Source organism: Crocodylus porosus, unplaced genomic scaffold (assembly GCF_001723895.1).
Source record: "Crocodylus porosus isolate Cpor-Errol unplaced genomic scaffold, CroPor_comp1, whole genome shotgun sequence".
Taxonomy (NCBI): Eukaryota; Metazoa; Chordata; order Crocodylia; family Crocodylidae; genus Crocodylus; species Crocodylus porosus.
The window spans coordinates 65927700-65953857 of NW_017728907.1; the positions used below are offsets into that span (position 1 = coordinate 65927700).

At 43.6% G+C, this 26158-nt stretch overlaps 1 protein-coding gene across 1 annotated transcript in view; it reads right to left on the bottom strand.

Moving 5' to 3' along the window:
* ERICH3 (glutamate rich 3) overlaps positions 1-26158 on the bottom strand; it is a 74136-nt gene that overhangs the window by 28711 nt on the left and 19267 nt on the right. The window contains 10 exon segments of the mRNA XM_019531628.1: positions 640-867; positions 1872-1937; positions 7188-7474; positions 12848-13034; positions 14420-14600; positions 20045-20260; positions 21522-21680; positions 23048-23176; positions 23318-23389; positions 25387-25512. Of these exon segments, the coding sequence (XP_019387173.1) occupies positions 640-867; positions 1872-1937; positions 7188-7474; positions 12848-13034; positions 14420-14600; positions 20045-20260; positions 21522-21680; positions 23048-23176; positions 23318-23389; positions 25387-25512 (1651 nt within the window).

Sequence of the window (26158 nt, forward strand, 5' to 3'; positions counted from 1 at the left end):
TCTATTTCTGAATTTGAACTGTTCTGCAGTCTTTGCTATGAGCTGTTAAAACAAGTGCTGCGTTGCACTCCAGAGCTGACTACATTTCAAGTGGTAGGTTTTAAGAGATTTACATCAGAGGTGTTGCTAGGTATAATTAATATGGGAGATCCTCAGATGAAAGGCACCCTGGCAGTATAAAGTATTTTATAATGTTGTAGCATTGTTAATAACATGCCCTTTTCTCCTCTCTCTCACCCATACACGCAACTTCAGAGCTGGAGTAATTTCTCCTAATTTAATGTGTCCTGCAAAGAGGGATGAAAGGTCTCAAAAAACAGGACTAATGCAGGTAAAAAGGGAAGAATCTGACATGTGCCTTTAACTCTTGGCTTGCTCTACCAATTGTTACCAGTGGGTTTCTTCAAGACAGTATGGTAAGTGTGCTGCCAAAACAGGAGCTGTGGCTTTCTAACAGGTTGTGCAGCAGCTCAGCAGGCTGTGGATACTTTGTGCTGGATGTCCATGTCACATCAATGACAGGACGTAACGTGTACTCTGGTATCAATGCAGGCTAGATGGACATTACAGGGCATGTGCAAAATGTAAAACATGGATTAGGTCAACTAATCAGAGCCACATTAATAAATGACAACTAACCTTGTTTACCCTCCTTTGAGTCACTGTCGGAGTATCCATCACTTTCATCTTTCTCACTGTCAGAGGCCTTCTCTGATGAGCTTTTACTATCCTTTTCATGGACTAAATTATCTTTTTCATCATCTGAGGGTGACTTTGACATTCCATTCATTTGATCATCAGCCTGTCCTTTTTCATTAACTTCTTCATCTGATTTCTCTTCATCTGCTTCAAAATCTTCATCATACTCTGAAATAAAAGAACTCTACCATGAGACAGAAAATGGAATTTGTAACTGCTTAAAGTCCTTATTAACCAGGGAGAAGTTAACTCCATTAACCCTCTTTTTCCTTTACCTGTTCTCTTTTTTTTTTTTTAAAACAATGAATGACTGAGACCACAAACAGGGATTGTAAGAGGAGTGTGTGTGTGTGAGTGTGAGTGTGAGAGAGAGAGAGAAATTATACCTCCACAATACATTATGGATAATTTCACACACACACACACACACACGTGTGCAAAGAAACTGTATAAGCTACTGATCCAAAATGAGTCCGACGTGTAAAGAATAAAATCAACAAAGCTGTATATCGGAGAAAGACGAGGACAGAAAGGTAAGAACAGCATATCAAAGGAAACGACTCCCAATATAGGAGTCTTATTGCAAGGAAAATAAATCTAAGCAGTGGATCAAGCAGCAGAAAGATAAAATGTTGTATGTGAAAAGTAAGATAAATGTGGATTGACATGCCTAATTAGCAAAGATGTGCCTTACAAAAATAATTAATTAATTAAATCCAGCTAAAAGGCGCTGCAGAGGAATGCTCTGATTACCATACAGTTCCTTCAAGTATGTTAATTTAGTTCCAAGGTGAAATCCTAGCAGAACTGAAGTTTATGGAAAAAATCCCATTTAGATTTCAATGCAAACCAGAGATCCCAGATTTCATCTTTTACTGGGAAGCTGAAAGTTAAGGGTGATTAGTAAGATTTGATAGCAGGGTTTTGTACATATATGTAGTTCAGAATTGAAATTTATGTGTGCATTACAGAATACTTTCCACTCCACCCAGAAATGCACTACCTTTTTTCCTGAAAACCAGAGTATACCCAGAACCCTTCTACAATACAGTCTTTACACTCCAGCTACTAATTTGCTGCACATCCACCAGAGAAGCAACAAAACCGTATCATGAAAGAGAACTGTCACAGACAACACACTCCAGATGTCCCTCTGGGCCATAATTTCTCACCTTTCAAATTTAATTGTTCACCTCTGTTTCTTTCCACCAATGTTTTTAAAATGTTGAAGTGACAAACTGCCAAAGAGAGAAGTGAAGAGTATCCGATGCAGAACCAATTAGGCAAACAAACAATTATCCATACAATGAGAATTAAGGAAATAAGCAGACTTCTTTTCTATATTCAAATCAATTGAGATTCCAACAGCATGTGTGGCAGCAAGGCCTTCTCAGGTAATTGTCAGAGAGGTGTCCACCTCCCAGAGGGGAGAAAGCTTTATTAATCACAAAACTGCATACATGATGAGTAATGAAAAAGCTATGCAATAGAGCAGAAAAATCAGAAAAGGGAAAACAGGAATAGAAAGCAGGGAGAAAAAAATATTTATGAAGAAAGAACGTGGTCTGTTATGAAAATGAAGACTTTATTAAATTAAAAGTGAATGAACAAAACAGGAGATGCTAACAATTTGTTCATAAATGGATAGATGGCATATGACAAACAAGTAGATAGAGTAGACATTTGTCTTAGGTTACACAATACAAGAAGAATACATGAAAGGACACTGACCATGAGGTAGACAGGTTTATCCGACTCTATTCAGGTAACTTTTAATGTTCTTCCACAAGCAAGAATAACTGATGAGGATATATTATATTTAAGACTTAATTTTCTGTATTTGACTTCAGAAAATTTTAGAAAGGAGGTATTTTAACAGACCAAGAATGACCTTTAAAGACAAGTAAAATAAATAATACACTTTGTGGATTCAAGCCTATGTCTTTCTTTCATTTGCATTTCTTCCTCACTACCAATTACACTGCATTTAAAAATGACCTCCAGAGGTCCCTTTCAGCCCTACTTCTCTATGATTCTATGACCATTTTTTAAACACGTCCCCTAACTCATTCACTGAATGCCTGAATTCACTTAATGCCTCATTCAGTGTATTTGGTTTTATTTTTTCCTTCTACCATAGGCAGCAGAAGACCGGGGCTACAGAGCTCAGCCCCTGCAAACACAGGGCAGTGGGTAGGGCTGCAAGGCAACAAGCTCCAGGTGGCTGCAGCAGGAGTGGGGAGGGGTGCACACGCAGCCAGGATCTCAGCCTGGTGTGTGGATCACAGGTTGCCCAGCATGGCAGGCAACTATCAATCTATTTGGTGAAGGGGAAGGGCCTAGTTGGGAGGGGTGGCAGATCGCAGCCCCCTCAGTAAGGGAGGGAGTGGGGCACAGGCAGGAGCAGGGGATGGGGGTGAGTGGGGCCCTGGCTGGGCCGGGTGGTGGGACAATTGGAGCCCAGGCAGCTCATCCAGGAGGGGGGGGGCCCCCACTGCTGCACACACCCCAGGGGAGGCCTGGGGGTCAGATGCCCCCAGATCTGTGCATGGGACAGAGGCAGCGACTGCTGTGCTCTAAGCTTCGTTCCCTGCGGCTGTGCTGCCCTGAAATTCACATGACGCCACGTGCCTGCTGCCATTGGCTGTGCCATGCCCCCTGCCCACCCAAAACTGGGACACACATGGCCTCGAATGGATCTCAGAGCAGCTGCCACAGGGAGCAAAGTGAGCAGCCACAGCTGCCTCTGTCCCACACAGATTCCGGGGGCATATGACCCGCAGGCCTCTCCCGGGTGTGTGCAATGGCAGGAGCCTCCCCGCATCCCTGAATGAGCCGTCCAGGCTCCAACTGTTCCACCACCCAGCCTGCCCAGAGCTCCACTCCCCCCAGCCCTCGCTCCTGCCTGTGCCCCACTCCCTCTCCCACTGCTGGGGCCTCAATCTGCACCCCCCATGGCCCTTTCCACTCCTCTCATCCTTCCCCCAGAAACTTACCTGCTGGGGGAGGGCACACATGCACATGCATGTTCAGCCACCCCCCCGCCCCCAAATAATTTTTTCCCTCCACCTATGCTTCCTACCCAGTTAAAGTGTGGTCCTAAGCCTTGCTTACTGCTCATGTAGTGTTCTCACTATAATATATGATGTACTTCACAAATGTTAATGGATTTATCTTCATAACTCCTTCATGCATTATTATTCTTTTTACAGGTAGAGAACTAAGGGATAGAGGAAGTAAGGTCTGATATACCTGCTAATCATGGGTACCCAACCAGAGACACCTACAGCCTTACCTATACAAGTATTTAATTGCTTAGATATGCAAAGAAGTGCCTGGTCAAATTTGTTAAGTAAAAGGGCTACTTGTCTTATTGACCATTACATCTTGGGGGAGGCAGGGTAAACAGATCTTTAGGTTTGTTGGACATTCTGAAATACCAGGAAAACTTTTTGGAAATATTCAAGTAATGTAAAAGTTTGTTTCAATTTGTTTCAACTTTGGTTGAAATTTGTTTGTTTTTTATTTGGATTTTCAATCACTTAAACATTCTCAAAATTTGTATAAATAAATTCAGTTTTGAAATAAAAAGTTATCCCAAATGGAAAACTTGAAATATTTCGGTTATGAAACAGCAGAAATGAACAAGTTGAATATAGAGGGATTATTTTTCTAGTTTTTGTTTTCCAACATGAAATTGATGCGTGTTTGCAAAACCTTTTGCTGTCACCAAATCAGGATTTTTATATTTATTTATTTTATTTTATTGCCGAAAAAGGTTTTGACAAAAATAATTAATCCAGATCTAATATGCAAGAGTCAAGAGTTTCTTAGGGTAATATCTTTTACTGGAACAACTGCATAGCTGAGATAGAGTTAGACATGCTTTTGAATGCAAGACATTCTTTTTAAGGTATGAGGAGTAAATGCCAGCTCAGACTTAGAGAAGATTATCTTGCATTCAGAAGCTTGCTGCCTCTACCCCAACTATGCAGTTGCTCCACTAAAAGATATCATCTTAAGAAATCCTTACCTCTTAAGAAATCCTTACCTCTTAAGAAATCCCTGGACCAACATAGCTATAACATCACCCCAGATGCAATATATACTACATAATGCTCCTGTCTATCCCACCCAGGCTGATGGCCTCCATGGACCTCACCAACTTAGGTCCCTAACATTAAAATAATGACATGATGGCATCTGACCTCTAATCCCAACTATTGTGTCTCCTGTCATGCCCCGTGCGCTACCTTAAGCTACCCTGCCACACATTCAAATTTAAGGCAAGATGGAAACCAGATACCAAAATGTTCTACCTATTTTGTGGGCCATTTTTGTTGCTGGTTTCTTGTTTCAATACATCATTAATTCCCTTAACATAGAACCATAGAAAATTAGGGGTGGAAGGGACCTCAGGAGGTCATCTAGTCCAAGCAGCTGCTCAAAACAGGGCCATCTCCAATTAGATCATCCCAGCCAAGGCTTTGTCTAGCCGGGTCTTACAAACCTCCAAAGATGGAGATTCCACAACCTCTTAGGGTAGCCTGTTTCAGTGTTTTACTATCCTCTGAATGTGAAAATTCTTCCTAATATCTAGCCTAAACTTGCCTTGCTACAACTTGAGAACATTGCTCCTTGTTCTGTCATCTGCCACCACTCAGAACAGTCTAGCTCCATCCTCTTTCAAACCCTCTTTCAGGTAGTTGAGGGCTGCTATTAAATGCCCTCTCAGTCTTCTCTTCTCTAGACTAAAAAGTCCCAGTTCCTTTAGCCTCTCGTCATAAGTCGTATGCCCCAGCCCCCTCAACATTTTTGTTGCCCTCTGCTGGACTCTTTCCATTTTGTCAACATCCTTTCTGTAATGGAGGGTGGGCGTGGGGGGCAAAACTGGACACACTACTCCAGATGTGGCCTCACCAGTGCTGAGTAGAGGGGAATAACCACTTCCCTTGTCCTGCTGACAACACTCCCACCAATACAGCCTAGTATGCTGCTAGCCTTCTTGACAACAAGGGCACACTGTTGGTTCATACTCAACATATTGTCCACTGTAACCCCCAAGTCCTTTTCTGCAGAGCTGCTGCTCAGCCAGTCAGCCCCCAGCCTGTACCAGTGTGTGTTCCATCCTAAATGCAGGACTTGGCACTTCTCCTTGTTGAACCTCATGAGATTTATTTTTGCCTAATCCTCTAATTTCTCTAGGTCATTCTGAATCTTAGCCCTACCCTGCAGCTCCCCTACTCTACTACTCCCCACATCTTGGTGTCATCTGCAAATTTACTGAGGGTGCACTCTGTGCTATCTTCCAGGTCATCAGTGAAGATACTGAACAAAACTGGCCCCAGGACTGACCTCTGTGGCTCTCCACTCGATACCAGTTGCCAACTAGACCTCAAGTTATTGATTGCTACCCTCTGAGACTGATGCTCCAGCCAGTTTTCTATCCAGCCTAGAGTCCATTCATCCTGCCTATACTTCCTTAACTTGGCTGCAAGAATATTGTGGGAGACCATATCAAAAGCCTTGCTAAAATCAAGCTACACCACACCCACTTGTCTCCCCATATCCACAGAGCCAGTCATCTCATCATGGAAGGTAATCAGGTTGGTCAGGCATGACATGCCTTTGGTGAATCCATGCTGACTGTTCTTAATCACTTGTTTCTCCTCAAGTGCTTAGAAAATGTGGCAGGGTTACTATTAAAGTGTCATGTCTGCCATGGCCCTTATGCATCCACTCCTTTCACATCTCCCTCTACTCCTATGCAATCCCTGCCCTGTATTCCTGCCTCCAACCACCATTTCCCTTGGTTCCTGCCCTATTCTTCCCTTTCCTCTGTGTCTACACACAAAGCCCCAGATTCATTCCATCCTTCCTCTCTGCTTCTTTCTATATATCCCTTTGAACTCTTTTCTTTTGCCTGTTCCCTGGCTCCTATCACCATTTTCCCACTCACATCCTATTTACCTCCTGGTACCTAGAAAAACCTCTTCTCTTGAATCATGAAAGCAGGATCATAAAACAGAAAGTGCTGGGCAACCTTAACAACAGGTATCACCACCTGAACTGCTTCTTGACTTCTCCATCTTTCTGTCTCAGACACACCCCCACACCCACACCCATCCCCTGTAAGCTCTACTGGTGTGATTCACACAGAGTCAGTATAAATAGCATCCACAGTTGGGAGCTGTGTCAGTGCAACTACATTGGTTGCAAAGCACCACTATAGACAAAGATTTTAATTTTGACTATGATAGATTTTAAATACTCTGCTATTTGTACCATATAGTACAAAAGTACAGAGAAATCATGGCCCCATTTGTGCTCAGCACTGCACTTACACAAAGTCAGAGGCTGCCTTTGCCTCAGAAACCTGAAGGAAAGAAAAAGATGGAGTGAGGTGATTTGTTAGAGGTCAAACGGCGAGCCAAAGGCTGTGTGGGGAATAGTGCCTATACCTCTCCACACCCAGCCCTGTACTGTACCATAATTGCTGGAGTTTTCCTGGTCATTCTCATCATTTATTCCCCTTCTTGTTTCTTCTTTTTTTTCCTCCTCTTCAATTTCCATCTTATCATCTGAAGGCTCCTTTTCTTGGGCAGATGAAATAACCAGTGCTGATTCTTTGTTTGCCTCCTGTTCAATACTGCTTTCACTGGATTCGTTGGGCTCTATGACTTTCATTGATTGCTCAAGCCTTTCTTTAGTGTCTTCTTTCATTTCTTTCTTGGGAGGAGAGGGCTTTTTGTCCAGACCCATTTCAATAATACAGCTAAAAAAACCAACATGGACATTTTGAAAATATACATTTTCTAGATATTAAGCAAAATGGCATTTTTACACTTTCTCTGGGCAAATTAAAAAAACTGCAGTGTCTTGTGTATCAGCATCTCCACACTTCAAAATGGCAGCAGAGGCACTTTAACTACAGCTCACTGAACAAGCTTTAATTACAGTACCCCCACCACCATTCTGAAGTGCAGGGATGCTGATACACGAGACACAGAGGCTGCTGGACGGCATTAATAAGCACATTCCTGCAGACTCGATTAAATCAAGTCTGCTCCAATGCTCTGTAATTACAGCACATCAGAGTAGCCTTCCCGCACGTCTACAGACACATGATGTGCTTATTTTAAAGTGAAACAAATGTATGCATTGGTGCATCCATAAAATTGTGACCTTAAGATTTACCCACCTCCATAATGCATTTCTGAATCCTGCAATGAAATGTATATGGAGTAAATCATGGCCAGGCTGTAACATGGTGTGTGGCTCATGAAAAAAAACCTGATTTTTCCAGTTCAGCTGCCAAATTGAAAAATTAAATTGAGAAAAACACTATATTTATCTGAATCCAAGAATAAACCCCAAATTTAGGATGGTTCTCCAATAATCAGATTCTATCCAAGGAAAAGATATCAACCAGTTATAATTTTCCATGGACAGAATCTGACTATTTGCGGATCATCTTAAAATTCATCCCACCACCGCTGCAGTGGAGAAAGAAGGGACTGGGGGGAGGCACTAGGGAGACAGGCAATGGGGAGGTAGTAGAGTGGCAGGTGGTAGGGAGCAGGCAGTTGCAGAGGCAGGTTGTGGGGAAACAATGGGATAAGCAGTGGGGGAGACAAGCAGTTTGACCCCTGCTTTTGTCCTCCCACACTTTGCCACCTGCCACCTGCACCCCCAACCTGCTTCCCCTGAAGCCTCATCTCACTATTTCTGCCCCTGCAGCCACCACCTGCCCTACTTCCCTTCCACTTGCACTTGTTGCAGCTTCAGCAGGTTCTGGCCCTGTTCCAGCCTGGTGCATAGAGCACATGCTTGTTCTGCCCCAAGCCTGGCCTGGTAAAAACAGCAGTGGTGTTGCAACTCTGGCCCCGGCTCCAGGTTGGGGCTGGGGCCAGAATCAAAGCCTGAGCCACAGCAGCTTCTACCCCGCCTCCACGTCATACTTGAATCCAAGATGAGCGGCTTCCCCCACTCCCCCATGTGAAAAAGGGAGGACCTTATCTTGAATTTGAGTAAATACGGTCTATTGGTTTGGCTCAAACTGAATTTAGTTTGCTTTTTTTCAATTTTTCCCACATTTTCCCCAACTTTTGCTTTGTTCAACTCAAAACAAAACCTTTTATAGTGCGTAGTGCAATGCTGTTCAATGAGGCCAGATGAGTGCAACAGGGAGGGCCAGTCTGCAGACCAGATTAGACCCCCACATACCCAGATCAGGCTCTGGGCAGCCACGGCTGCCTCCATCTTGCACTGGGGCCATGCACCACATCAACATGGCCCTGTGTGCTAAGACTGGGGCCTCAGGCCACCTCCATGGGCTGAAATTAGGTTCCACAGCACCCCGCATTCCTGATCTAGCACACAGGGCCACAGTCTGTGGAGCTCCCCACAGACCTGGTGTAGTGGAATAACTATTCAGTATCAAAGCTGTCCCTGTTTACACAGTAACTGGAGGCAGTATCCCACAATGTGGGAAGGATACCACCAAATTAAAGAGTCTCCCTCCATTGCTGTCTTACTGGACTGTGTGAAGTACTTTATAACCACTGGATTACAAAGCCTCTCTCCACTGCTGTCTCACTAGACTGTGTTAAATACTTTATACAAAGTGAAACAGTATCACCAGGGGAAATGAGGGAGACCCATCTCAGATCTCCTTGTAGCTTGGTGGTTTAGACACTCACCTGAGACACAGGATACAGGTTTAAATATGCTACATGTTTTAAAGACAGAGATGTGAAACTGGATCAAACAGCTTTCTGGAGAATTCCCCATTGATGACACTATATAGCATTCTGAAGCAAGCCTCCCTCCATCCCTCTTGTTTCTGGTGTCCTAGTTTGTAAAACAGAGTCATTCTCTTGCTTGATAAGCAAGACATTCAAATGGGACTCCTGGGTTCCAGCGTCTCCTCTAGTAAATGTTCAGTTATGAAATGAAATAGTCTCTGCAGGAAATAATGAAAGCCACCTTGAGCCATCCGAGAAAGCCAAGCAGTCAGGACAGGGGCTCTAATCCTCTAGGCAGAGGAAGGAACTGAACCCAGGACTCTCATATCCCTCTCCTCCATTCCAACCTGGTGTGATCAACATTATCCCTCTTCAATTGTTTAAGCATCTCTCTCATTCTCCCCACCAAACTTCAGTTCTAACATAAAGCTTTCCCTGCCCCTAACATCTCCTAACAGGGCATGAGATGTCTTAGAAATGTCAAGAAATTGATGTTCAGAAACTGGAATTTCAGAAACTGACGTCCAACTTTTCAAGCATTAAAAAAAAAAAGCATGAATAATTGTGAGTTCAAGCGAAGGGAGGCAAGGGTGGTTTCTGGCCTGTTACTTCATTAGTGCCCAGAATTTCTTATGTTGCCAAAATCCTGAAGTTATAATATTCTAGGCAGGTAGATACTTAAGGCTCCAGTCTTCCAACAGACTGGATTGGACATACAGTATTTACTCAAATATAATATGAGGTTTTTTTCCCAGTCAGCATGGAGCAGTGGGGAGGGGAAAGCCCCTCATCTTACATTTCCATACAAGGAAAGTTCATTAAATACACTGTCTATCATTAAACTACTATCAACAGCAACTTGCACTCAGTAATGAAAACCGACTGTGAAGCTGATTAAATTCATGACTCAACATGACTATAACACATGGCCCATAATAGGCAAACATCCTGATGAGAACCTACCACAAACATAGGTCAGTGCAGCCTATCTGAATAAGGTATATAGTAGTGCCCATTGGGCTCAATCACCCCTAGTGCTGACCTCTTTTTCCAGTCATGGTGAGCCACTGCATTGAATGCTTTTCAACTTCATCTTCACTCCCATAGTTGAGCTGCACTGTTCTTTACCATTTCCAATATTTCCTGTTTCTTCACAAGCCTTAAATGTCTGGCAAACATAACCAAACATGATCCCATATAGTTCACCTAGAATCCCTCTGCCACCCCGTCCCTTTGCCTGTTGCACATGAATAGTGTGGTCTCACACTCCATGAGGTAAAGCCAGATCAGGCTGTCTTGTGCCTAATAATCTATATATAAACATTTGAACTCATGCCAAGAACACCCAGTTCCAGTCATGAGTGGGGGGTTAATTAGCACATGCATGCTTTGGGAGGCGGGAGGTAATCTGGAGTTTACACACATACCAAGCAGTGCTGAGCTGTTGGGGTACTATGGCTTGAAATGCTGTTGAGTCTGCTGGGGCCCAACCCAATGAACTTTATCAGTGGTTCTCAAACTTTTCTGTATCAGGACCCATTTGTAACATTGATAGCCAGTCCTGACCCAGTAAATGGCTTAAGCAGAAAACAGCCTCCGAGCCCTGCCAGTGCCTGTCACTCTGCTGCCTCCTCACCCCCCACATCCCCAGGCCCCAGTCCCCCATTGTGTGGGGCAGGAGAAGGGTGTGGGGCATGGAGGGCCCCAAGCAGCCCCTTGCAGGCTAGACCTCTGCCAGGCTGCATGGGAAAACCCACAGTTTCCCACGTTTTCTCCTTTAGAGGAGAATCCATTTTTAAAGTTTGTTCATGACCCCTTCATATATTCTTGCAATCCACTTATGGGTTGCGAACCATGGGTTGAGAAACACTGAACTATATGGTAAATCCTGAGCCTTTTGGTTTTGGATTAGTATCATACATAGTTTGTATTAGATATAAGTAGGTACAAAAGTGCTGCTTAAAAGCATCTTTATGGAGTACCTGTGCTGAAATTTGCAGCAGTTTACAAGCTATTGCAACTTAAAATGTTTAGGCATGTTTATTTCAGAGTCAGTGTTTTCAGATTTGCCTCACTCTCATGTGTTCAGGGAGAGCAGGTTTTCACAGTAAAGGTGCGGGGGAAGTAGGTGCAGAGCTAAGAAGTTGGGGGTAGGGGCAGGGACAGAGGGCAAGGAGGCCACCTGACCCTCTTCCTAGATTTATTTTCCTTGCTATAGCAGTGGGAACGGGGGGCCAAATTCAAGGCAAACCTTGAAAAATTAGTCTATATCTGGAAACTTATAACAAATGTATAAATTTGCCATATATAGAATCTTATTATTGGGAAGTCATCTTATATTCAAATAAATATGGTATTTCAGCTTCTAAATACTTTGTGGAATCAGGACTTAAGCATCCCTAGACATGATCCAAACCCCCATGGAAATCAAGGGAAAAGTCCCCTACTTTGGATCAAGCTCTTAATTTGTAGATGTAAAATCATACTCAGAATTACATGTACTCCTAACTTTGTCCATGACTTTACAGGGTGTGACTTGCCGAGAGTATGAAAGGAACCTAGGGAAGAAATCTTACTGAAAAGGAAACTTTAGGTCAAAGAGTGAGATGGAGTGGGGCGGGGGAGAGAGAGAGACAGACAGACAGATTTTATTAAGTACAGAGGAGCATTCCCCCCCACCAATATGAAATAATCTGAATAATTTCAGATCAGGATCAGTTCTGGCTATCTATGCACACACGCACAACACAGAAAAACAGGTATTTGGACTAGTCAGGGTATCTTCTGAAACAGCATTCTTAATTCAGATGCTTTCCACTCCACAAAACTCCTTATCACAACAGAATTTGCATAAATCATGTAAATGTTAGTTTCAAGCGGGAAAATGTGTTACGGCAGAATTTCTCCGCAGAATCCGGTGCTTATCTCAAAAGTTAGTGTGACTCAGTGGGGGTTCTCTCCTCCCCCTCCCTAACCAACTGTCTGCTGCTATTTTCTTAAATATTTTATGGAAAGAATAAAAAGATTAAAAATTATACATGGCAGCAGCCGTTCTCCCACCTGACACTGCCTGGAAAAATCAGTCAGAATTTTATTCTAATTTAAGCTTCTCAGCATAAACTGGAGCTACTAATCAAGGAACTGACTTTTGCCCTAGATAACAGGGGGGCTCTGTTCTGCTCATATATGTTTTATGTGCCATGGGGAGCATCCATATTGTTCCATACTGCAGCCAGGGAAATGATAGCATGTGTCAACCTTCAAATCAGAACTCTTATCCCAAATCCAAATTTTCAATGCATTTTTTTTAAATGATTCTTCTAGTCTTCTTGGTTGTAAACAAAGCCTTAAGACTAAGAGCTGAGCAGACGTGGCTGTTTATAGATTCTGTATTTCCATACCGATAGCAGGGGGATGCTCTGTCCACATTGACGAATCCAAAGTATCCTTGTTTGCCTCCCAGTCTCGCACCTTTCCGATGCTTGTATTCACAGCAGGAGCTCAGTCTGTCCACTTGTATCCCATTGAGAAAAAAGGTGAGACTGAAAGGGAAGCCACGATGCCGCTTTGAGGTGAACTGAAAGGTCTCTGTAATTGGAGAAAGAAAATGGCTAACACTGTCACCAGCCTGTTTCCGTTGACAGATACCTGGCTTGTCTAAATAAAGTGCCCAAACTGCAGACCACGTGAGACCCATTTTTTGGCACTCAGTTGCATTGCAGCTCATTATGCAAGCAAATCATCCTGCAACTAGACATTGTAGATCTTGCTAACACCTCTGCAACCAGCTACAACATTGTCATTAAGGCCATTCAAAACTCCATTGCAGCAGTAGGGAACAACACCCAGAGTCTCCTGCCTCAAAAATACTGGCCCCTGCCACTAGAGTTAGAGAGGGATATCTATGAGCAGTAGCAGGCTTGTGACACGCAGTTGAGTACTACTAGTTCTTTCTATCAGTAGACAGAAGAGTACCTACAAAGCCTAAGTACAATCAATGTAAAATCAGTAGCAACCACAATGAGTTATGTACAGCGCTATTAATGAAACCAGAGCTGTCGCTTCAAATTCCTTTTCTCAGTATGAAGACCAAAGCCACCCCTTCCCCAACAGTCATTAACCCTTAGGCTGCACAGACACAGTAATATAGCACCATGAGGAGACTGCACCATGGCTGCAGCGAGGCTTTATGCAGGATAGTTACATAGTCTTGGGAGGCAATGAGAAAATTTCTCTCGGACCTCTGGGCTGGGTTAAAGGGTGTGATCTGTAGAAGCCCTTCCTTCTGTAACAGCAGATCTGCTAGCCATGATCCTTCCTCCCCTACACTCTGCACCCAGCCGTGTGATGCATAGTAGGTAAGGAACCATGCCAAGTTACCTGCATCACAATCCTACCCCCTCTCTCAAGCAGCAGAGCAGCTGGGCTTCTACTGCATCCAGAGGTCTCCTTGCATAACATTCAGGTTTCACATTTCACTCACAATGTGAGTGGCACATTTCCAGGGCCTGATTCCCCTTTCACTCACCAATGCAAGTAACTACAGAGAAGCCAGAGGAGTCACACTACTATAACGGGGATCAGATTCATGCCCCCAGTGTGCAGTTTTCCTTCTGGAATAATAAAGAGTATGCAGTGATATATTACAGCAACCTAGAAACAGATAACTTGGTATTCAGGGAGAGTTTACTCCTGCAAATATTTTATTAACCATAGAGGATCGAACCCACAGTATTTGTTAGCTCACTCCTCTGAATTCCTCCTTCCGTAATTTGCAAAAGTAATTGCAGCCTCATTTGCAATCATGAAACAGTAAATCTAGATTTAGTTTAGAGGCAGCTGGTATATAAGTCCCTGGATGCACATATCTTGACTGAGCTCAGCTGAAATCATTTTGATATCACATCAACAGTTTATCTATAAAATAAGATGTTGCCAGAATTAAAATGAACTCTTCAACTTTGAATCCTTACCTCTTTCCAGGAGCTTGCCTTTGTAAATACAAAGGTTTTCTCCTCCACAATGCTGCTGATAGACTTTGATTTCATCTCTGTAATCGGTATCATCATGAGATAAGTGCACATTTTTTCCTAAATAAATCATGGTAACAGATGCGTTGCTCCGTAATGAGGGCTTGTGGCATTTTCCTGAATCCTAGAACAGGGAAAACAAAAAACGCAGTCAGTTCCTATCTCTGAACAAGGGGTGAACAAAGGGGCAGCATTTGCACATTTTTAAAGTATTTATTCACTTGTTCTTTCACCAAAGTTAATCTACCTGAATTTCAAATAGATCCAGTACACCTATCAAATCCTTGGCCCCTATCTGCCATGACAGCAAGGCAAAGCTGCTCCTGCCTTGGGGCACTGAACATGTCAGGAGTGTGCTGCTGGGAGCTGACCATGCTGCGTTCCAGCAATGCCCTGATGGCACCATAAACCCAAAGGGCCAATCTAGCTGCAATAAAAAGAATCCTTACAGCTACTTTTACTCACAAGTGTAATGAAATTGGTAGTGAACCAGACCCAAAAACTAGTGCCTGCGCATCTTCATCAGATATATGTTCCATACATGGAGGAGTTACATTTTCTTTGAATTAGTAAATATCCAAATCTGACTTCGTGTATTTTGGTATCTAACACCTAAATTGGCTTCTCTCCCAATTTTAGGACCCCAGGTCTTATTTATTCCTATATGTCAGCTGACTTTTAGAATTGAAGTACTCTATTCTGCTTGCAAAGCACTTTGAGTTGCAGCAGGGCAAACGTAACATAGCAAATCATTAGGACAGTTAATTGTATCTTTCTCAGGTTGTGAACCACCTACAAGGAGGTTTTGATTTTGATTAGTCTGTTCATTATAAAGAACTTTTTGACCAATGTTTCAGGGGGGAAAAAAGTAACAGTTTATAATACAAATCTTCTGCTAACAGAAGATGGGCCGGATGGTCCAATTAGTCTTTTCCATCCTCTCCGATTCCTTGAGCATGATGTGAGCCTCACTCGAGCATGATGTGAGCCTCACTGGACCTAATGCAAAACTGCCATGAGAATGGATCATGTCCTTTTTGTCAGATGCTGGGACCAACTGCATCAGGATGTCGGTTGGTCTGAAGCAATGAAAGCTAAAAACAAAGTTAATGTGAACGAAGTCGTAAAAGGGGCAATGATCCCAACACTCTGAACTCAATACTTTCTTCATTGGAAAGTCCTTGTAAATTGACCTTTAAAAAGAGTTTCATATTAATAATCAAAAGAGCAAAACCAGCTGAAGCATGGTTTTCTTAAGTATATATAGCTACAACTGCAAAAAAAAAAAGACAGAAAAAAAAGAAATTAATTCCTTTCCTACTTTTTCATTTGGATCACTTCCAAGGGAAGATTTCAGGCACTGTTGAATCAATGCCTGTCTAGATATTAATATATTAAAAGAATGTATCAAATTAATTCAGCTGTTGAAAAGCTCTGGCTGCTGCATTCAATTGAAAACAATGGAATATCTTGTTACGCTTTAAAAAAGAAACATTTAGGGCAAGATTATGCTTTTATTACGCTTGCCAAAGTAAAGATCCAGCTGGAATTACCACTGTTACTCTGACACATAGGACTGAGGCTACACAACACATGTCCACCAACATTGGGCCTGTTCTGCTGTCCTTGCTCCTCTCCCGTCTAGGAGGCTGACCCCACTTTTAGTGCGGGCCAGAACAAGCCGTGAGCTGCAGCTGGGACACATTCCAAGCTGTTCGAAAGGGAGGCACACAGAGGTGGCTTTAAGAAAACTCTGTATCCTTCCCACTGAATTTAGCACAAATCAAAGCAATACAAGGGTTCGTTTGTGATGGTCAACAACACAGAACCCCACCCCTGACCTTGGCTGCACCTCTACATTAGCAACTAGGAGTGAAGGTGACAGGGTATCTCCTTTTCTGGCTCCCTGCTACCAACAAACATGCAGCATGTGGATCTCATTCCCATAGGAGTTCACTGGGTCCAAGAGCTTAAGATGCAAAAAGAGACTGAACATTCATACATATGGATTATATGGAGTCATAAGTTATTGCCAGCAAACACTCTACATGGGAAACAGATTCCACACTCCTGTCTCATTACTCATCCCTCATAGTCACAGACAATATTAGGGCATCAAGGATACACATCAGATGCAGTGGGTGCATAGGTGACTGAGAAGGCTAATGTGTGACAAATTCTCTTCCACAAAGCTCACAAGTTCATCTGCCCTGTAAGCCAGGCTGCTGCTGTCATCATTCCCATCTCCTTGTATGCTTTTCTAGCCTACAGGGATGTCATCACTGTTCAAAATGCACCATACCTACCTTTGCCTTGGTGCTTCAGTATGGCAGCACTCAAAGGGTGCACCCAGATGAGCGAGCATGTGCCTCTTGCAGTGTCTCAAATCCCTTTCAGACACTGCAATAGGCATGTGTGGGAACAAAAAATGTTTCCCACACTGCAAATTTGCAACGTGGGGGCAAAATTAGACCCCTGTCAAAAAGTACCCTGTGGGGAAAAGCAAGACAGGGCATGGTCTGGGACCATGGTCTGGGACCTGAGGCAACCAGAGGCTTGGTCCTCCACGGAGATGCTCTGGTAGCCAGCCAGAGCATCTCTATGGCTGGCCCTTGCCCCAGTGCCGAAGCATGCTACCTGCCTGTGCAGAGCAGGCAGCAGGGCAAGCTGCAAGGACCTAGATCGGGCTTTGTGGCAGGTAAATAAGGGGGTTGGAGGGCTGGAGGGGGGGGGAGGGGACCATGGAGAGCGGTCCACCCAATTTCAGCCCCTATTCGTTCCCCCCCACCCCGATCACTCTCCCGCCCGGCCCCAGCCCCACCACTCTCACCAGCAGTAGCAGCAGTGGTCGGGGCTGTCTGGGGCTTCATGGCACAGCCCCCCCACCTCCATGGGGGGCAGCGGGGCTTGGCCCCAGCTTCCTGGCACCCATGCTGCTGTATTGCATGGGTGCAGCCTAGCTCAGCAGGGTACCACACGCTGTCCCAGAGCTCCTGGCTTCTTGGGCTGAGCGGTGCCAAACCCTGGGTGACAGCTGCAGCACACCTGAGCTGCCAGACAGCGCGCAGCCCGCAGCTGAGCCAGGCCACACCTGCACAACATGGAAGCTGCACCATTGGGGCCAGGTGGCCAAGGTCAAGCCCCACTGCCCCTGGCAGCCCCATGCCATGCAAGGGGGCTGTGCCATGAGGCCCTGAGCCACCCCAACTGCTGCTGCTGATAAGCTGTGGATGGTGCAAGAGGCTGAAGCCAGGTGGGGGAGCAATGCGGGGGGTGGGGCAGCAACTGAGAAGGGAAGCCTAGAGCCGACCAAGGGAATCCCTGAATCATCTTTGGGCTCTTGATCGCTCCCCTACTTGTTTCCACCTCCTGGTCATTCTCTTGCTTATCTCCAGCCTCCAGAGGACTGGAGACTGAGCAGGAGAATGAGCAGGGGACAAGCTGGAGATCCCACCCTCCCCCACTTGTCTACAGCCTCCCAAGGCTGGAGATGAGCAGGAGAACAAGCAGGAGGCTGAAGACAGCAGGGGAATGTCTCCAGCTCATCTCCTGAGGCTGGAGACGAGCAGGGGAACCAATAGGAGGCTGCAGACAAGCACCTGGAGATGAGCTGGAGACATTCCCCTGCTGTCTCCAGCCTCCTGCTTGTTCTCCTGCTCATCTCCAGCCTTGGGAAGCTGAAGACAAGCAGAGGAATGCGCAGGAGAACAAGCAGGGGCCTGGAGACCAGCAAGGGGGCTGGGAGGTGCTGGCACCCTGCAGGCACAGCAGTCCATGTGCTGTGGGGGGGCTCTGCTCTGTTGGGGGCAGGGGACTGACCCCTCCTAAGCAGCCCCTACACCCACAGCCCCCCCCATACACTGACCCCTATGTCCCCCACATCCCTCCACACCTACCCATCTCTTCATGGATTGGCTCTGGCCCACAGGGGCTGACAGCCCCTTTTCTGGGGTATTTGCTTATCATTCTCCTGTACCATGTGGCCAGTGGCACCGAGCCCTTACAATTAATGTTCAATATTTATGCAATCAGCATGCTGCACAACCTCAGTCTGTCATACCAGTTAAGGTAAAGTCAGATTCACTGGAACCTCTGCTACAGTGTCTCTAGCTGCTGGACAGGCCTTCTTCATACTTTCCAAATCCCACATCTACGTAGCAGTCGATAGTAGCACTGCCCTGTAGACTATTCTTCTTCAGTGAGTCTGCCAAAGGCCACACTACCTTTACAGACATGAGAGCTCACCCTCATTAATTCAGGCACAGCTAGTCAGGACACTTCCAAGAGAGATGAATTCATGAATGACACGCAGTTCATTTCCACCCAAGGTTATTCAAAAGTTTTGCATAGCTTCTTTCCAGGGCTACCTGGTGCTGGACATCATATTTTTCTGTTTTATAGTTGGCCCAAAATCCAGACCTGCTGATCTGGCCAAAGCTTTGGGGATGTCAGTGAAAGCCAAATAGAAATGTTGGCTTTGTTCCTGGGAACTAATATGTACCTACCATTCTCTAGCTAGCTGACTGAAACTCTCTCCAGGATTTTCCTATCCATCATGTGCAAGAGCAAAGGGTTGAAGAGGATCCAGAATAGTCTTACCACCTGTGGCCAACAGACAGATCACCTGATAATTACCACATTTTTACTTCTCAACTTTGCCCATGTAGATTTAAAAAATGGCTGGGTCTCTGAGGGTATGCTCCTTTCATTCCATATTCAGGAAAAGAACTGATATAAGTGCCCAGCTAGGATCTTGCATCCAATTTTATAAACTTCTCGGAGTATTGCATCTGATCCAGGTGTTGCGCCATTTCTCAGCAATGCGACAAGTTTCTACTTCTTCCCAAGTCAGCACTGTGTTAAAGGCATCAACATGTCCAGGTTGTGTAAAGCCATGTAGTACACCCGTGGCAATGTTCTGTTCAATGCAGAGTAGCTCCTAAAAATGTTGTACCTACTATTCTGTTGTGTTTTGTTAGCAGTGCTTTCACCTCCCTGCTCTTTATCAGCATTAACACAGCACAAGTTGGTCCACAGGTGGTTGAGATCTGCATAGAACTGCCCTGTTACTCTTTTAAGTTGACATCTGATGAGTAAGCCTACTTCAGTGAGTTTGTCATGAAGTGCAAGGCTACACTACTATAGTCCATTTTGACAATCATAGTTAAGATGGGCCAAGTTCATTTTAGTGTACTCTACTTTTCTTCAAGCAAAAGTTGAATAGCTTCATCAGGTTTGGTAGCCATAACTGCCTACTCCAGGTTCTTTACAGCATCTTCACTTTGTCCAGAAACAGGCAGCTGGATTAGATGGACCTTGAGTCCATTTCAATATGTGCCCCTGTTTTCAAACACCAATATTTTTTAAATACATTTAAAAACTCTAAACATTTTAGTGTATGCGGAACCAGATGCCTAACATAACCACTATACCTTTTTTTTTCTTTCTACCAATAGGATCAACATGGGTCCAGTCACTTCAACTACAATATCCAGTCTCTTCATATACACAGTTGAAAGTGAGGTTCTTTAAGGCACGTAATATAAATACCAAAAAGACAAAAAGTACCTTTGTTAAAAGTTGCTCTAAGCCATTTGGTGCAGTGGTGGGATGAAATAGTCTCCCTCTGGCTGCCCCCTGTCTCACAGACTTTCCATTCTTATCTCCTTTTGTGGGTGGGGGTGGCACTGGTATCACATAATTGTTCATGATGGGAAGTTGATATGGGGATATTCCATTTGAGTAATCCACTGAATTTGTCAATCCTATCATACCTTTATTTCCCTGAAATCATAGTAACAGGTTAAAACCAAGTTCATGCAAATACTGAATTTACTCAACACAACTCAGTACTGTATTGGACTGTACATGGTCTGACTGTGTTTTGTATTTTCCATTCAGAAAACAGGTTTTTAAAAAAAAACCCTCCATAATTTGTGTCCAAGGTTTTGTTCATGCAGCCATTTGTGTATGAAACAAAGAATCTGAATCTCCATATACAAACCTGCAAATGCAAATGGAGAAACAGCTCTGGTCTTTTGAAAAGTTGAACCCCACTATCTAATAAAGTGAACAGAATTAGTGTGTACAGTTAAAAATATATATATATATATATATATTTTTATAGTGGTGATTTTCTTTCCTTGTAGGCAAAACCCAAAAGAGCGACATCTCATCCAGATTAAGAATATTCATCACAAATTACCTCAATGCATTTCTAAGTAGAGCTCTACTTCCCCTACAAGCTGAATTTTAGCCAGGAGCGCAGAAGATACCAAGGCACCAAAAATGAAGACAGGCATACAGAGGAAACGCCCAAATCTTTGCATGTTCTGGAACTGGGATTTGCATTAAGTTACCATTAGCTATTACATGTGAGTGCTGGCTAGAAAGACTAGCGCGTGATAGTTCATAATTCTGCATGCATGACAGATTTTTGCAATGATTATAGCCCCTATTCAGAAGCCACCCAACCCATGGACTAAAACATCTGAACTGGACCCCTTTTCTAGATGATGGGAAGGAAAAGCTGAATTTCACTTTTAAATAACAGCTGGGAATAACTTTAAATAACAGCACATGCCAACTCTCATTAACCTGCTCCCCTCCCTCTTTCTGGTTCCTTGATTTAAAAGGGAGAAGTACAGGAAATAAAAGAGAAGCGGTGGCCTCTTCCTTTACAAATGTGGAGAGTAAAGGTGAAGCCTTGCTGAGATGCACTTAAATATTCCCAGCTGTTGCTGTTAATAGGTATGCACCCTCAAAACTTTCCTGAGTGAAGATTTTGTATGCAAAGAGTATACTACAAAAGCAGCGTCCATTGCATTTTCTCATTGCTGTGATCGAGGATTGGGCATGAAGCCAACAGGACAATGCCTTTTGCAAAACTAAAAGAAGGTTAAAAAGGAGAGCCTGAATAGAAAGCTGATAAATGATAGTACAGTAGGCACTTTGTCTGTGACTCACAGTATTAAGCTATTTTAAAATCATCCTTTCTACAGAGTTCCTAAAATTGAATAATTTTCATAAAGAAATCAAGGCTAACCCCATTGGTAAAATGATGATTATGTTCAAGCATTGACACCTTCTGCTTGGAACTCAGAGTCTTTGGTACAGATCCTGCTGTGGCATAGCTGTGAAGTGGTTGCAGCCGAACTGGGCGTTGCATGTTTTCTGGTGCAGTGTTCGGTCGAGGAGAGAAAGACTGAATGAGTGAAATAAGAGTGAACATTTAAAAAAGGAAGTAATTTCCATAAATAATCCTGTAAGAGGCTCAATACTATTACAGATAAACCTCAGACCTGCAAACCTTAATCAAACTTTGCAATTGGACATGGAGATTTGGCAGAGTTAAAGCAAAAGCAAATGATACCCAAAGAACAAGATGAACCTTGGAGTGCAGAATCTCAAAACATAACCATGCGAGGAGAGCAGCTCCTTCCTGCCTCACAAAGTGACTGATAATTTTGGGGGCCCACCCTGAGGAGACTAATTTTCCAAAAGACCTGAAGATCTGAAGTGCAAGCCCCTTCAAGGGTCTCACATGGAGCGCTCAAACCTTTTCTGAGACTCTTTCCCATTACCTAGCTTTGCCAATGTAAGATCACAATGTCGTTCACATATGGTTATGAGCTCTTAGGGGCCACCTCAGATGATCCTATATTAGACTTCAGTCCTGGGGCAAGGAGTCTGCATAGGACACAGGTTTTAATCAATAGTCAGCAGTTCTCTGACACTTTCTCTTTTATCTCTTCTTTTTATGCCCTGTAGAACACAAACGTTCAAAATTCTGAGCTTAGAAAACTGCTAAATATTGATCAAAACCTAACGTTTTTCTTCCCTGCAAGCTTACTCTCTAATTTGGTATTGACAGTTAAGGCTATTTAGAGGTCCATGGTCTGGATATGAGGGAAGAGAAGGCACAGGAGAGAGAAGGACATAGAGGACTTGTCGAATGACTGGATTGGAAGAGACCTCAGGCATCATCTACTCCACCTGAGAGTCAACCAGCCCAAAACACTGATTCCGTGGGTGCAAATTATTACTACAGAAATGGAAAGCCAAATTTCAGCACTAATAATGATTCTGAATATTAGCCATCCCCTTAACAAAAGCATAAACCACCTGCCTGGGCCAGAAACACTCCAAAGGACATCTCCTGTGGCATGTCATTTAGCACATCACCCCTTCTCTTCTCTCCCCCAGAAAAGCCTTAATTGTTTTTCTTATTTTATGATATGTACAAACTTGCCTAGAACTACTGCATTTACCCTCTTGTTGATAATACAGAGTGTACTGATACTGGTCTAATCATGGTTGCAGGTGAGAAAGAAAGTTTTAACATAGATTTATCATGAGGCAACGCTACCTTGTACTAAGCACAGCATCACAAGGAGATTCCTTTCAAAAAGCCTGACCCTGCTCCCACAAGAGCAAATAGGAATTTCCTCTACAACTACACAACAGTTAGGCCACAAGTATGGAGTAATTAGGGAAGCAAATGCCACAGACAAGAGGTCTGTGTTTATGAACATACATGTGGTAGGATCAGGGGTACTTGGCAGGACTTACCAATCGTGAGTGACCAGATTGTTCTCCATCAACTAAAGGAGGGTGTCGATAATGATTTCTTGGAGCAGTGGGTGGGTGCGGAGAGAGCAGAAGATTAGCATCTTCCCCTGATCTTCTTGAACGTTCCACCTAGAAGGGAAAGTTATGCATCTGAGCCTCCACAACTCCTTAGAGATTGTTTTACTACCACGGGGCTGGTCCCACCAAGGTGTAAGTGACACAAGGCAGCAGTGCCGAGTGCTCAGGGCCACTCTGGTCAAACAACCTTACCTTGAGTCTCTGCACCCTCTCCTTCCTCACAACATTTTCCAGTTTTCTTTTTATTTCTAGCTGGTGATGACGCTATCAGGGTGATAGAGAAAGAAATCCCATTAATAACCACACCAAGTGTCAATGGAAACAACAGGACTGAGCCTCTGGCTACTCCTTGTGGCTAGGGACAGATATTCAAAAAGCCTTAGGCTGAAGGCTAGGGACAGACATTACACATAAAGTGATCAGAAACTGGTTTAAACCTGTAACAGAACAGATGCTCAGTGCACATAAACCAGTTTGAAAATGGCTGAAACTGGTTTGAGATAAACTGGTTGAATCTAGTATCAGACTTAACTGATTTGGGTCAAACCATTTTATGCAATGTCTGTCCCAGATCCTTTGCTGGTTAGTATAACCTGGCTAGGCTAAATCAGTTTGTAACCCAACAGAAATCCCCTCTGGACTGAAAAAATGCCTGCAGTAGCTCAGACTAGAAGCCAGGGGGCACTACAGCAGCCCTCCTTTCCCTTTACAGTGCTGAGCTAAGGGGGGGCATGGCCAGGCCCCCAGGATGTTCTGATTAGGCAGAGGTTCCCCCCTGCCTCCTGACCAGCCCACCAGGGAGTTGATAATACAGTGTTTATCACCCCTAACTCAGTGTTTATCACCCCATTAAGAAAATAACAGAGGGACATTACCAGCTACCTGTTGATTCTGCCTTTGTCCCGTCTGCCACAGCATGGACTATAGCCAGCATGTGGTCTGCTAGCTAATGCTGTGCCTCTGTGCAAGACAGAGGGGACAGGGATCCCTGCTTAACAGGGAGTGGTGAGGGGGATGGGGGGCAGAGACCTGGTGCAGGTGCAGATAAGCTACTCTGTAGGTCTGGGCCCCTATCAGGGGAGCTTGGGTACAGCTCTCTCCACTTCTGCCAGATCACTCAAGAAAGAAATGGGATAAGTTCTCAAAACCTATGCTGAATAACTATTCCCTTTTTCCAGCTATGCATTTTAGCAGAAGATTATTGAGACCCCGGTCTGAAACATGACATAAAAAGATGCAAATGCATTACATAGTTAAGTAATACATAAATTACACATTTCAAAAGACACGTTTTTCTACTCTACTGTTGTGATGTTTGTGTGAGCCAAGATGACTCAGTCTCAGGGACCAGACTGGAGCAAATATTATAATGCTTGTGACTACAAGCTACATGGAGCAGGGCTGAGTCAGCCAATCAGATTACATGCATATCCTAGGTGTTATGCCAGTTAAAAAGTCACTGATGGAATATTTAGTCAGGAATCTAAGCTGGCCAGCACAACAAACTACAGCAAAGAGGACAGCTGTTTAAATGCCAACATCTCTGCCACCACTCAGAATTTGGAGTCGAAGCTTGGGAGTACTTTAAAACCCAGAATCTTTAAAAAGGGTGCTGAGCTTACGCTCAAATTCAGTGCAATTGTAGAGATAATGTAGTTTAAGCAGATGTCACTAATTTTATTCTTTTTCTTTTTAGAGCTTGGAAATTGAGCTACAGATGGTGAGGGCTAAGGAGTTTGGAATGGCTATATTGCAGACCAATACAGTTAAGAGAAACATGGAAGGCCAATTTAGAGAAGTTCATATTTTCAGTTCAGCCTAAAGCTTGTATGCAACAACACACTAAGGTGCCTTTACTATTTGGCACATGACTGCATTTTATCTGATCCTATAAAGAGCCTCCTTACAACCCTATCTGGGAGTGATGGGCAACTCTCTCCCTTCTTCTTGCCACTGCCAGCAGCTTTATTTGTCAAGTGTTAAACAGCTGTTCTATGACCAAAATATTGGGCACAGAGAGGGATGAGTACTGGGGTTAGTCGGTGTTCCAAAACTATTCTTATTGCTGGAATCACAAGAATGGTGGCTCCTTGCCTTTCTCCCCACAAATGAATACTTTGTGGGGAGAAAGGCAAGGAGAACACTTCTCAGGGGAAATACCAGGTCATAACATTAAAAACAACCCAACACTACAGAACAGCATCTAGGCATGACTAGGTAATTGTTCAAAAAGTCTTATGAAGTAGATAATACACACTTACCTCCATGTCAAGGACCCTGTGAAATATGGCCTGAGCTAGGCACTCCCGAACATATTTTTGGTGATCCTTCCTCATCACATTGAGATGATATTCTCTCTCTGATATTATTCTTCCACTTCTTGAGATCTGCCGTGAACAAATAAAAGGAAAGCATACAGAAAAAAGAAGATGGAATCTAAACAAACCATGCGCAGAATGAGAGGAAAAATCCTTTTCTCTGTACATATTATAGTCACCTTAATGAAGTTCCCTCCTTAGGTATTAAAACTACTAGTGAGATATAAAATACATTAGCAAATGGCTCATTTCAATTGTATTTTATATGTAACTTTGATGTTTTGATACTGCCTTTTAAAACAATTCAATAATCTAACTTTGTATAATGAAGGCTTACAAATTCTCACGATGAGACCTTCAAATTAATGCCAGAACTAGTGAAAACATTGTTGATTTATCATAAGCATCCAGAAAAATATTGTCTCTAAAATATGAGACACAGTGACAGAGGTACTGGTTGAAGCATTACTACGTGGTAATATGGTGCTATTCATATATAATGACTTATTACAACATTGCCCCAAACTTAGTCCTACACAAAGGTTAGCTACTATTTACACGTAAAATGTAACTAGGGGTCTCCAATACCACAAAGCCATGTGGACTGTTGTATTATAACAGGCAATTATGTTTCTTAACACCTCAGTTTCAATAACTACTTCCTTGTTGTGAGAGAGTGCTAATGCTAAGCAAGGCCTAGCATTAAAAAAAAAAA